This window comes from Rosa chinensis, chromosome 4, assembly GCF_002994745.2.
Source record: "Rosa chinensis cultivar Old Blush chromosome 4, RchiOBHm-V2, whole genome shotgun sequence".
Lineage (NCBI taxonomy): Eukaryota > Viridiplantae > Streptophyta > Magnoliopsida > Rosales > Rosaceae > Rosa > Rosa chinensis.
This window is the reverse complement of record NC_037091.1, coordinates 420017-434112: the sequence shown is the minus strand read 5'-3', so window position 1 is coordinate 434112 and position 14096 is coordinate 420017. Positions and strand designations below refer to the sequence as shown.

At 33.3% G+C, this 14096-nt stretch overlaps 2 protein-coding genes across 12 annotated transcripts; both read left to right on the top strand.

Annotated features, from left to right (window-relative positions):
• Positions 1-280: 280 nt before the first annotated feature.
• On the top strand, positions 281-2298 carry LOC121052676. The gene is made up of 5 exons (XM_040518091.1): positions 281-298; positions 1209-1334; positions 1410-1648; positions 1747-1959; positions 2110-2298. Exons 2-5 carry the CDS (start codon positions 1232-1234, stop codon positions 2296-2298), a joined length of 744 nt encoding a protein of 247 aa, XP_040374025.1. The 5' UTR covers positions 281-298; positions 1209-1231.
• A 3078-nt stretch (positions 2299-5376) lies between these two features.
• LOC112196079 lies at positions 5377-13533 on the top strand. 11 transcript variants are annotated; one of them, XM_024336378.2, is made up of 12 exons: positions 5377-5514; positions 5597-5664; positions 6897-6972; positions 11134-11183; positions 11278-11352; positions 11459-11572; positions 11723-11842; positions 11926-12164; positions 12254-12466; positions 12585-12677; positions 12763-12861; positions 13032-13533. In XM_024336378.2, the coding sequence occupies exons 4-12, from the start codon at positions 11141-11143 to the stop codon at positions 13374-13376; spliced, it is 1341 nt and encodes a 446-aa protein (XP_024192146.1). In that variant the 5' UTR covers positions 5377-5514; positions 5597-5664; positions 6897-6972; positions 11134-11140; the 3' UTR covers positions 13377-13533. The 11 variants fall into 11 exon arrangements, 9 of the variants coding, with proteins under 9 accessions (XP_024192146.1, XP_024192140.1, XP_024192142.1 ...); XM_024336372.2 differs by having other exon boundaries at positions 11131-11183; XM_024336374.2 differs by having other exon boundaries at positions 11091-11183.
• Positions 13534-14096: the final 563 nt, after the last annotated feature.

The following is a 14096-nucleotide window of genomic DNA, read 5'->3' as shown; positions in this document are numbered from 1 at the left end:
TTCAATGGCGACAAAAGTATAGTTTCCTCGCAAAAAATCTGTCTTTTACGAGGAACTATTTCCTCGTCAAAAAGAAACCATTAGGGAGGAAATAATGATTTTGTTGTTGTAGATTTTGGTGGGAAAAAAATTATAATTAAGGGGGGGAATTGGCTGTACTAAAAAAAAACCTACCATATTCTTTTTTGGCTTGGCACAAAAAAAAAAAAAAAAACAATATTATAAATAGATGACGGCCAAACCCTAACTAACATAAGGTTTCTCTCACAGCAGCTCTCTCTAGAACTCTCCTCTGTGGGTAAACATCTTACATCCTATTGTTCTCTTTTTCTTCTATTCAATCACAGTTTGTTTTGTTAAATTCAAATTTGATATTATTTTGCTTTTGGCTTTTCTGTTTCTCAATGTCAATTGAAGTTTTCCTTTATATCATATCCATTACACAATATCTCTCTCCTAGTATAACATTGATTCGTTGTGGAAGTTCGAGTCTGGGTATGGATCCAATTGATGTATATTGATTGCATGCATATCATGGTTTCATTAAACAAAGAAGTCACGGTACCTTTTTTGCTTAGTTGAATATTGATTATGCAATACTAGCTATCTAGCTAGTTAGTTCCTTTATATTCAGCCAAATTTTCATGAACTTTTATAAAGGAGGCTAACCTTTCTTTGTAGTTTCATGAAGAGACTGTAGTTAGATTAAATATGTTATCTCCAAGAATCTATGGGTTAAGTTTCATATGTAGTTTGTTTATAAAGATTATTTAAAAAAAAATCGTAGAGATTCTCATATTAATATTCATGATCCATATATGATTGAGAAATTTTGTCATGATAATCTGGATTGCTATTGAGATACATACTTGTATTTTATGTTTGTTGGCATCATGCCTGTATGATGTTTAGCAATTGCTATTGATTCATTCATTTATTTTTATTTCAATATTCATTTATATATTTAAAGTCCTCTGTACAATTTCCTAACTTTTTTTATTATAAGGTATTAAGCTTATATATATGCTTGGTTCATTACAAGGTTTGATAGGTTCCCTAATTTTTGTAATATATGTTTGGTCGGTTTAATAGGTTCAAGTCCTCTGTTAGCACTTTATGCATGTGCTTGGTTCAGTGCTTTAATTTATAGATTTATCTAAAAAATAATACAACCAATAATGACAATATTTTGTTGTGTACTTATTTAGCACTTATAACAACAGGTGTGATAATGTGTCTTCATTATCAAACTCTTCACAAGCCGTTGACCATTGCTACAACTGATGAGTTAAATGATATTATAACGTCAGTGAATATTCAAAGGTCTACTATAGGTACGCATAGTATTATATTTGTCAATTACAGAACAAGCTAGTTATGTGATCGACTAATTAAAACTTGTGTTAAAGGTCTAGAAAGAGAAGTGCGGCGAAAGACAAGACGGTTGAATTCTGAGAAGCTGCATTCTCAGCTTAATGTTAAAATACCGGTCACTTTGATACAACATAATGAAAGGCCCACAGGTCCATCTGCAAAATTGTTCGTGAATGATATTAGCTTAATAGTTAGGAACTTTGCACCTATGAATGTGGAAAAATGGAATGACATTGAACCAGCTTGTGTGACTAAGATGATTGAAAGAATAACCGTAAGTGACAATTTCTTATTTCTTATTTCTTATAAATTTTACATTTCTTATACTATTAAAATATTGTGTTTGACATGAATTTACTAATACATATGCAGAGTAAGTTCGACATTAACATGTCTCTTCCTTGGGTCAAGAGATACGTAAACAAGATGTGTATGGCGGCATTTTGTAAATTCCGTTATAGGCTAAAGAAGTATTTTGAGAAATACTCAACAGTGGACGAAGCACGAGAAAACAAGCCTGAAGCAGTTAAAACTCAAGCAGAATGGGATTTTCTTTGTATTCGTTTTTCTAGAGAAGAGCTACAGGTATCTTAGTTAGCAATTATTTCTAATGGCAACTTGATTGGTTTTTAGATTGTACACCAATTTGTTCTTATATTTTTCTTAGTTTTGATTAATAAGAGAGACTGAAGAGAAGTATCCAAAAATAATCATTTAATTTGTTATACTTTTTAGATCAATACACAGAATGCTGACAAGAAGTTGCATTTGACATATCACCACAATGCTTGGTCGAAGTATTTCATATCCCATGAAGATGAGATTGTAAGATCTGAAGAACTGAAGGAGCATGCCAAAATATTTGAAGAACTGAAGGAGGATGCCAAAAGAATGCAAGAATTGATTGCAAAATTTCCAGCTTAACACCAATAGTGTAGCTTCTTTTATGTTAACCAAACAAGATTTCTTGATTGTTTGGAGTTAGTACTGATGGTTTATTTCTAGATTGTTTCGAGTTAGAAATGATGATTTATTTCTAGAACATTTCGAGTCAGCAATAATTTTACACTACTTTAAAAAGATAATGTTAGTACGATTGATTTATCTCTTGATCAATAGCAAATACTTTTTTTCTTATCCAAAAGATAATATTGGTATGATTGATTTAATCGTAGAAACTTATGAAAAAAGCAGATAAGAAAAAGCCAAAAAAAAGACGAAAAAAACAGTAAAAGTAATTAAAAAAAAAAGGGTACCATTTTATATTAAGATTTATGAATGAAAAAATTACCAAAAAAAAAAACATAGAATAAGTCAATTGAGACAGAAAAGAAAAAAAAATAGAGAATGAAAAAAAATCAAGATCTCCTCGGGGATTCGAAGACTGAAAAATTGTGCAACGGTCTTGCTAATTGAAGTAGCAATCTATCGTTATACATAGCTTCTAACAGACACACACACACACACACACACACACACACACACACACACACACACACACACACACACACACACACACACACACACACACACACACACACACACACTTGTTTGGAGGCCACTGATTTCAAATATATATATCTCAGTGGTTAGAGCACCCACTACTTAAGATCTAGGTTATGGCTTCGAGTCACCATAAGGGTAAGAGTGAAATTCTTTGATCCTCTTTTCAAAGTAATGAAGAAAATATATATATATATATATATATATATATACATACAGATCCAATCCAGAGCGGAGCTCCGCTCTGAAATTAACGTGTGAAGTTCGAGTTTTCAGTCACTTTTCGGTCGCATATCCACATCTCGACCGTTCAGTTTTTAGGTACTAGTGTATAGATCGTCTCTGAAAATTTTCAGCCAAATTGATGATCGTTAAGGTATCTAACTCGCTTAAACCAATGGACAGACTGAATCTGTCTACCCTGAATCGTACTAGCTTTAAGGCAGTTATCAATGCCTTAACGATCATCATTTTGGCTGAAAATTTGCAGAGATGATCTATACACTGGTACCTAAAAACTGAACGGTTGAGATGTGGATATGAGACCGAAAAGTGACCCAAAACTCGAACTTCACACGTTAATTTCAAAGCGGAGCTCCGCTCTGGATAGGATCTGTACATTTGGGTCACTTAAGACAGAAAAAAAAAATAGAGAATGGAAAAAAATCAGGAAGGTCTCCTCAAGGATTTGAGGACTCCCTGAAAAATTGTGCAACGGTCTTGTTAATTGATCTAGCAAAGTAGCAATGCAATTGTTGTACATGACTTCTAACATATACATTTATACACACACACACACACACACTTGTTTGGAGGTCTCCGATTTCAAATACACACATATACATATACATATACATATACATATACATATATATATGTGTGTGTGTGTGTGTGTGTCTATATAGTTATACACACACACACACACACACACACACATTTAAATGCAATATACAAGTCATACAACTTTAGGAGGCAAATTGATATAGGCTAACGTCTTTGTAATTAAAATTGAAAATTTTATCTTATGTACACTCACATCCATCGATGGGATATTTACAGACGTGATGTGAAAAAATAAGCACGTTTCGCAGTCGTCAAGACATCGGTCAACCAAGAAGACATACAAGTGACGACGGTTGATCAATTCGATCGGATTCGAAAATATGATGAAATTGGCTAAATTTTTTACCACACTCATAATTTATTGTAATAATCCCATCCAACGGTCAGTTTTTCCATTTTGTTTGAATTGATAGGGGTTGCTCTTTGGAGTGTATGATATATTAATATAGGTTTATAAGAGCAACAAAGTTTGACCTAGTTGATCGAATTTGAAACGAGAACCAAATTGGCTGGATTTTTTTACAACTGCTAACTGATTCTGCCTCATTCCAATCCACTCGAGAGAATTATTGTTTGAAGGGATTATGCCTCAAACAGATTGTATCTCAAAGAGATTGTACCTCATTCGGATTTTTCCTTGAGCAAATCTCTCGTCACTCAAATCCTTCTTAAAGAGTTTCATTCTATCGAGATCCTCCTCTACAAATTATTTCCTCCTTCATTAGATATTCACCCCTTGACTGAATATTTCCACCTTGATTAGATATTCCCACCTCAACTAAGATATTTTCACCTCGACTAGATTTTTTAGCCTCGAGCGAATATTTCCACCTCGATTAAATATTTCCGCCTTAACAAGATATCTGCATCTTAACAGGATATCTCCTCTAAACAAGATATCTTCTTATTGAGAATATAGCAAAAGACGTTAAGATAATATCTCCATCTTAACGAGATATCTCCATCTTAACAGGATATCTCCTCTAAACAAGATATCTTCTTATTGAGAATATAGCAAAACACGTTAACAAGATATCTCCATCTTAACGAGATATCTCTATCTTAACAGGATATCTCCTCTAAACAAGATATCTTCTTATTGAGAATATAGCAAAAGACGTTAAGATAATATCTCCATCTTAACGAGATATCTCCATCTTAACAGGATATCTCCTCTAAACAAGATATCTTCTTATTGAGAATATAGCAAAACACGTTAACAAGATATCTCCATCTTAACGAGATATCTCTATCTTAACAGGATATCTCCTCTAAACAAGATATCTTCTTATTGAGAATATAGCAAAACACGTTAAGATAATTGCAATAAAGATACCCTAAACCCATTTTTATTTTTATAAACCCATTTTTATTTTTATAAATGAAATATTGAAAAAAAAAAAAAAAAAAAGCCTTAACGAGATATCTCCATCTTAACAGGATATCTCCTCTAAACAAGATATCTTCTTATTGAGAATATAGCAAAACACGTTAAGATAATTGCAATAAAGATACCCTAAACCCATTTTTATTTTTATAAACCCATTTTTATTTTTATAAATGACATATTGAAAAAAAAAAAAAAAAAGCGGGATGTTTTGGTTTCATTTACCGAAGGCGGGGAGAGGGGAAAAAAAAGAAAACAAAGCGCTATTATAAAAAGGAAAAACAAAGCGATAAAACCTAAGGAGAAGGAAAACTCTTTACTTCTCTATCTCTGACGGTGCAGTAGTCCGTCTTTGAGCCTCCCTCTCTGCATCTCTCATCTTTGAATTGAAGCTCTCATATCTATAGGTAAGATATCTCTCATTTTTCTTCCTCCTTGTACTCAATTATTGTATAGTTTGATTAAGTGAGATCCTATTTTCAAAAACAGAACACAAGTTCGATCGAATTAGGATCGAATTGAATTGGGAAGTTAATTGGGTGTGTGCTGCCAAATTTGTAAGCCATTCTTCTTCTTCTTCTATCCGTTTATGTTTCGAATTCCCAAATTCACTTCAACTTGCATATAATTAGTTGATTTGATTCTTTTCGTGGTGGATTCTGTAATCCCAAGTTCAACACAGAGGGTATAATAATTGGGTTGAAAATTGCAATTGACTCTTAACATATACTATTGATATGTAATTCGGTTGTTGATAGATGAAGGCCCAGAAGGAAGTTTTCTGGATAAAATTTGCTAGTATGATTAACCATCAAACTCCCATTTTCAGATAAAGAGTCAATTTAGAACTTCCAAAGCATAGAGGCTGCCCAGTACAATGAAGCCTAAACAAAATTATTTGCAACCTTTAATTTGATCAGATAGATTATCCATTAGTATGGTATTTAAGGCATTCACCATCAAAATGTTGTCAAACGCCAAACCCCAAAGAATTATTGCTTGTTGTAGATCCAGATCATGTGTCCCTGATTAATAACCACATCACTAGTGCCATTTGATCAGCATTTTAAGGAATTTCTAGCACTGACCCCCTTCATATAAATGCATGACTAAATGCAGAATTCTTCTCTACATCAGCATTTTGAGGAATTTTTATATGAACCATGTTATAACAATGAGTCTCAAATACATTTTGTGGAAGCAAGTTATCTATAACCGCCACTCTGATAAATCTTCATAAGTTTTGGTATTGGCTTCACAAAAATTGACTGAAAAAAAATTGTATAAATATCTCCTATAGGTCAACTGAGTTTAGCATCACTGCACTCGCTTTATACTCGCTTTATACATTGCTGAATGTTTGAGTTGCAGGGATTGAATAATTTTAATGTTGGAAAGTAGTACGTTAATTACTTAACTGAATTGAAATTTCCACTCACGGACCTTTAGCTTTTATAATTTTATTTTTCTTGTACTAAATTTCCATTTCCAAGTCCAACACAGCAGATTCATCCATCAATTTTTGTTCACATATTTTCTATCCTTTGTCTATATGAAGTTCTACTCTTGTTTCATTTTGCAATTGTACATATTTTCATACAGTAGATTCATTCATGAATTTTTGTTCACATATTTTTTTTTCCAACTTTATGTTCTGTTCTCTCATTTTAAAATCTAATTCAGGTACTACTTTGTCTATATGAAGTTCGATTCTTGTTTCATTTTGCAATTGTATACAGTGCTATGCAAAGCAGTGGATTGCTATCTTAAACATTTTTGATGACTGCAGGAAAGGAACACATTTACATTTGTTTTTGAATTGTTGAGAGCAGAAGGGTCGCCAAGTTGGTTTTTGTCATCTCCAGGTGAGACTTATCATGCCGAAATAAAATATGATTTTTAGTACTGTTGTACATGAACCCTAGATGCATTCCCGGCATGCGCATAGGTTAACGTAGATGGTGACCGGATGAAATTTACTTTATATGGTCGATATGTGGCATATTGAAATTGAAAATAACATGTGTATATATAATTATTGTTCGTGGTAATCTAATAACTTTTAAAAGAATGAAAAAAAAAAGTATTGTACTTATAGTTTATTATAATATACTTTACATTATTTGATAATATACTTTACATTATTTTAGATTTTTTTAGGATGGACAGAAGTTGGATGTTCTTACGAGATAGGTTTCACCACCCTGATTTCACCAACGGTTTGAAAACATTTTTGAGTGCTGCGGAACAACATTTGGATCATGAAAATAAGACACGTTGCCCCTGTTTTAAATGTCAAAATGCATTGCCACGTCTTACTTTACAAGAGATACGTAGGCATATATTGGTAAATGGGTTTGCACGACATTATACGACATGGACAGAGCATGGAGAAGATTATAGTGATGTGGCAAACGACCAAATGGATGTGGAAATTGAAACTGATAGCGAGGATGATGATGACAATACTTTGGTGTTTGACATGTTAAATGATGTTCAAGGGCCTACAAATATGGAGATGGATGATGAGGAGGCAAGTATTGACAACAATACTCATGCAAACAAATATGACTATTTGTTTGATGAAGCCCAACGAGAATTGTACCCGGGTTGTACAAAGTTCTCTGCATTGTCTTTTATTTTAAAGTTAATGCATGTCAAGGTACTTGGTCGTTGGAGCAATAAAAGCTTCAATATTTTGCTCAAAATGTTAAAAGACTCGCATCCAGAAGGTGCATCTATACCAGCATCGCATTATGAAGCCAAAAAGATGTTGCGAGAATTAGGTTTGGGGTATGAATCTATACATGCATGCAAGAATGATTGTGCATTGTTTTGGAAAGAGAATGAGAAACTTGATAAATGTCCAGAGTGTAACGAGCCGAGATACAAGTCTACTGATGGAAAGCGTAAGAAAGTTCCACAAAAAGTATTGCGCTATTTTCCATTGAAACCAAGACTGAAGAGGTTATTTATGTCGAGACATACGGCGACTGATATGAAATGGCATAAACGAAAAAGACAGAATGAAGAGGGTTTTCTACGGCATCCAGCTGATTCTGAAGAATGGAAAAAGTTTGATGAGGAGTATCCTGATTTTGCTGCAGATTGTCGAAATGTTAGGTTGGGGCTTGCTACAGATGGTTTTAATCCATTTGGAAACATGAGCACTAGTTATAGTATGTGGCCCGTTATGCTAGTGCCATATAATTTGCCACCTTGGAAGTGCATGAAAGGAATGTTTTCTATGATGTCATTGCTTATACCTGGTCCTCGAGCACCTGGAAAAGATATTGATGTATATCTTCGTCCATTAATAGATGAATTGAAAGAATTATGGGAGGTTGGGGTTGAAACTTTTGATGTTTCTGTTGGGAAAAATTTTAATCTGCGGGCATGTGTGTTGTGGACTATAAATGACTTTCCTGCTTATGGAAATTTATCTGGATGGAGTACTAAGGGGTACAAAGCTTGTCCTGTTTGTAACGAAGATATAACTTCAGAGGGGTTGAGAGGAAAAATATGTTACATGGGTCATCGAAGATTTTTACCTCTTGATCATGAGTGGAGAAGGAGTAAAGATTTTAACGGTTTAGCTGAAAATCGTCCTCCTCCTAGATTTTTTTCTGGGGATGACATATTAATGCAATTAGATCATGTTTACAAAGCTAAACCTGGTAAATATCCTGACAATCCAGATCTAAAGCGGCAACGTGGGCCTCATGAGCTAAATTGGACCAAAAAAAGTATTCTTTTTGAGTTAGAGTACTGGTCAAAGCTTAGGTTGAGACATAATATTGATGTGATGCATGTTGAAAAAAATATATGTGATAGTGTCATTGGAACTTTGTTGGATATTGATGGAAAAACAAAAGACACAAAAAAGGCTCGTTTAGACTTGGCAGATAGGAAGATAAGGAAGGGATTGCATCTCAGACGTCAAGGTAATAAATTGAAGAAGCCTCATGCTAGATATGTGCTAAAATTGGAATATCGTAGACTTTTCTGTAAGTTTCTCAAATTTGTCAAATATCCTGATGGGTATGCTGCCAACATCTGTAGAAATGTGAACATTGTCGATGGAAAGATACATGGACTAAAAAGTCATGATTGCCATGTTTTACTTCAACGTCTCCTCCCTGTTGGTATTCGTTCGTATTTGGACAAGGATGTGTGCACTGCACTTGTTGAGCTGTGCATTTTCTTCCAACAATTATGTGCGAAAACTTTAAAAGTATCAGACTTGGAAAGAATGGAGAAAGAGATAGTTCTGATACTTTGCAAATTGGAGAGAATTTTTCCACCGGCCTTTTTTGATGTAATGGTTCACTTGGCAGTCCATTTACCTCGTGAAGCTATGCTTGGAGGTCCTGTTACCTTTCGGTGGATGTATCCTATTGAGAGGAATTTGGGAACATATAAAAAGTATGTTACAAATAAAGCTCGACCTGAAGGTTCAATTGCAGAAGCATATATTGTTAATGAAGCAGTTACATTCTGTTCTATGTATTTTCGTGAGATTGAAACCCGTTTCAATCAAGCAGAACGGAATGTTGATGTAGAACATGACCAAGTAGATGGTGATTTATCAGTGTTCTCTCAAAAAGTTCGTCCATTTAGTGGAAAAGAATATATATTACTGGACCGGAAGGAAGTGGATAAAGCTCATTGGTATGTGCTATACAATTGTGAGGAGGTGCAACCTTATCTCAAGTGAGTGTCTTTTGTGCATTTGTGTTTATTAGGTTTAATTTTTTAAAATCAAATTAGATATTTAATTGTCTAATTTACACATGTAGGGAACATGAAGATGAATTGAGGCAAACAAGTAATGCCAACCTGTATAAAAGACAAGAAGAAGAGTTTCCTACTTGGTTTGAGAAACGAGTAAGTTATCCATGCTCAATTTTAAATAGGAACTTTGTATTATATTTTTATAAATATGCTAAATTTTGTTAATGTCATTCATAGATAACTAGCATGAGAGAAAGTGGATTGGTGGATGCAACTGATAAGCTTTATTCTCTAGCTTGTAAACCGGATTTACGTGTTCATACATACACTGGTTGTATTGTTGATGGAGTTCGATTTCATACAAAAGATCTTGACGATCATCGAACCACACAAAATAGTGGGGTATATGTTTCCGGAGTTTTCACTGGTGGAAGTCATGATTATTATGGTGTTTTGCTAAGTATTGTGAAGTTAATGTACTTAGATATAAATCAGGTCTTCTTATTTAAGTGTAAATGGTTCAACACCGACGAATCAAGTAGGGACGAAAGGAGGAGAATGATACGATATGATTATAATCTTACTAGCATTAATACAAACACTACGTGGTATGATGATGAACCTTTTATACTTGCTACGGAAGCACAACAAGTATTTTATCTTGATGATTATAAGTTGGGTTCTCACTGGAAAGTCGTACAAAAGGTGCAATTGAGACATGTGTGGGATGTTCCAGAGGTTGAGGATGCCAATGAAGAGGTAGATGAGGATGGTGTTGATCCTGTGGCAAATGATGTTTACCAACAAGATGAGTTTAATGATATTCAGTGGTTTGTTCGAGAAGAGGGTCTTGAAACTCCTGAATTGCATTTGGATGATATTGAGCCGGAGGTTATTGTTTCAAATATTGTGAACAATGAATGGATGAACGATGGTAGGAGCGATAATTTCATAAGCAATGATATTGAAGAAGAAGAATATGATATGGAAGACGATGATGAAGAAGAAATCATTTCAAGCGATGAGGATAGTGATTAGTTTATAATATAGCTTAATATTAATTTTTTGTTATTCATTTTTTTTATGGATTAAACCTTATTATAATATGTGACGTTTTGGGATTCAGATTTATAATGACAAATTGTAGTGGTAATTATTATATTTATATTTATTTGAGGTTTATTAATGCCTCTTTGGCTACTGCTTTCTTATCTATCGTTATAGATTTTTTCTTCTTCTTTTTTGACAGAGAAGTTTGTTATTTGTTGATTTTGCATTTTTTATAATAGTAGTCACAAGATGCGCCGTTCCAATGTGTCTAACATCCAAAAGCCTACTACTGGTACGTATTGTATTTTGTTTTTTTTATAAGTTTATAATTCATTTAGTTGATTGATTGATTAATAATTTAATTTAACATATATGTATAACAACAGGTAATGCACCGAGTAAACGCTCTCGTGTGCAAACTACTGATCAGCCATGCCCAAATGTATCTCGTTCTACTTCAGGTAATTCTTTAATTTTTGTTTTGCTACAACAATATTTACAGAAAGTTAGATTTAACTTATTTATTTGACTCATATTGATTAATTTAACATGTGTGTGTAATAACAGGTAGTGCAATGAGTAAACGCTATCGTGTGCAAACTACTGATCAGCCATGCAAAAATTATGTAGAAGATGGACTCAATTCTACTATTGGTACTACTACAGAACGAACTACTACTGGTAAGTAGTCTTGCAGTCTTCTTGAATTCAATTTTTATCACTTTAATTATTTATGTACTAAGAAGTATAGGGAAAAGAGAGCGAAATGCAATTTTGCTTTCATGAATTGCAAATTAGAAGGATATACCTAAATTATATGTATAATGACAGGAGTCAGAATTAGTTCACGTCTTCAGCATCAAACTGCTAATGATCAGCTATTGATAAATGTTACAACTGAAGAGCAAAATGATAATGTGATGTCAGCCAGTAATCAAGACCCTCCTACAGGTATATACAATATTATATATATATATTGTTATATTTTGAGAACTAAATATATTTGTGTACATTAATTAAGAATTATGTTAAAGGTCCAACAAAAAAGGTGCGGGGAAAGACAAGAGGAGTGAATGCAGATAAAGTGCTTTCTCAATTGAATGCTAAAATACCTGTCACTCTGACTGAACAAAATGGTAGGCCTACAGGCCCATATGCTGAAATGTTGGCCAATGAAATTGGTTTCACAGTTCGAAACCATGCCCCACTAAATGTGGAAAAATGGAAGAAGATTCCGAAAATTGACGTGGATAAGTTGGTTAAAAGAATAACGGTGAGTGATGGTTTGTTTTTCTAAAATGTAAGTTTACATTGATTACTTTAATTAAATGTTTTGTTTGACATGAAATTATTTATATGCAGAACAAGTTTGACATTGACATGTCTCTCCTTTGGGTCGAGAGATATGTAATTACAACATGTCAGACTGTATTTTGTAATTTTCGTTATAAGTTGAAGAAACATTTTGAGAAATTTTCAACAATCGAGGAAGCAATTGAAAACAAACACGATGATGTCAAGACTCAGGAAGAATGGGAGTTTCTCTGTGCTCGTTTTTCTAGTGAAAAGTTTCAGGTACAATATTGTTTATTTTTTTTAACTATTTTTCAACACAGTTCACTTTTTTGTTATCTTAGTTTTCATTTTTATTCAGATTACAACTAACTGTTGGATATTTCATAATAATTTTCAGATTCGTTCAGAGAAGAATGCTATAAATAGGTCAAAGCTGACACATCACCACAAAGCTGGGTCAAAGTCATTTATGTCTCACCAAGAGCAAATTGTAAGATATTTATAAATTTTGTTAATAAATTTATAGCTTCAATATATATTTGTAGATGTTAAAAGAATATGTTTGAATGCAATAGGCAGCACAGACTGGAGAGATGCAAGGTGCAATTGATCGCTTTGAAACAGAGTACAAAAGCACTAAAAAGGGTTGGGACTTGGGAGCAAAAGCAAAGTGGGTAAGTAAGTTGTTAATGATGCATACGTATGGAAAAAAATTCTATAATGTATATATGTTGACCATGACCATAGGTGAAATTAATATAAATTCCCTAAATATGATTAAATTGATCAGGTTGTAATTGAGAAATTGCATATCATATCTAATTGTATATATTTTTTATTATAGGATGAAATGATTAAGATGCGAACTGAGACAACTCAACCTGATGGAACTCGGACAATGACAGATGATGAAATTTGTGCAAAAGTCCTCGGAGTCAAATCAGGCTACATCAAGGGTTGTGGTTTTGGCCCTAGACCTCCACCATCAAGAGTCTCTCATTCGTCGATAAATGAAATGTCTGAAAAGAACAAAGAGTTGCAAGAACAGCTTCAAGAGACCCAACACCTTGTAGGGACTCAACAACAAAAGATTGATGCACAAAATGAGGTGATCCAAAGATTGGAGGAGCAAGCCAAAAAGTTTGAGGAGTTCATGGCTAACTTTTCTAGGCAACATCCGTCAAGTTAGTATCTTTATTAGAGAACTTAAACATGGAGAAATAATTTTTTTAGATCATCTTGATTTTGTTATTGGTTTTAGACTATTTTTGTTACTCCTTATGTTAGGAAACACTTTGATTGTTACTTTGGTTTTATTATTATGAGATTTATTATTGGTTTGATTATTTCAATTAGTTTTAAATATTTTCATGTAATATGGTAGAGAATAATCAGTGACAAAAACCATATGTATTGTCAATATTTTCCTCGCAATAAGCAATCAATTGTAACGAAAAAGAATTTCCTCACTATAGGCTATAGAATGTATAACGACGAAAATAAATTTCATCGCTATACAATACACTACTTATGACGATAAAAATAAATTTCCTCGTTAAAGATTATAATATGTACGATGATGAAAATAAATTTCATCGCTATAGGTTATACAACTTACAACGACAAAAAGTAAATTTACTCGCTACAGAATATAGTATCTATTGCGATGAAAGTAAATTTTCTCGTTATAGACTATACAACCTAGAACGACAAAAGTAAGATTCCTCGCTATAGACTATACAACCTACAACGACAAAAGTAAAATTTCTCGCTATAAACTATACAACCTACAACGTCAAAAGTAAATTTCCTCGCTATAGACTATACAACATATAACGACAAAAGTAAAATTTCTCGCTATAGACTATACAACCTACAACGTCAAAAGTAAATTTCCTCGCTATAGACT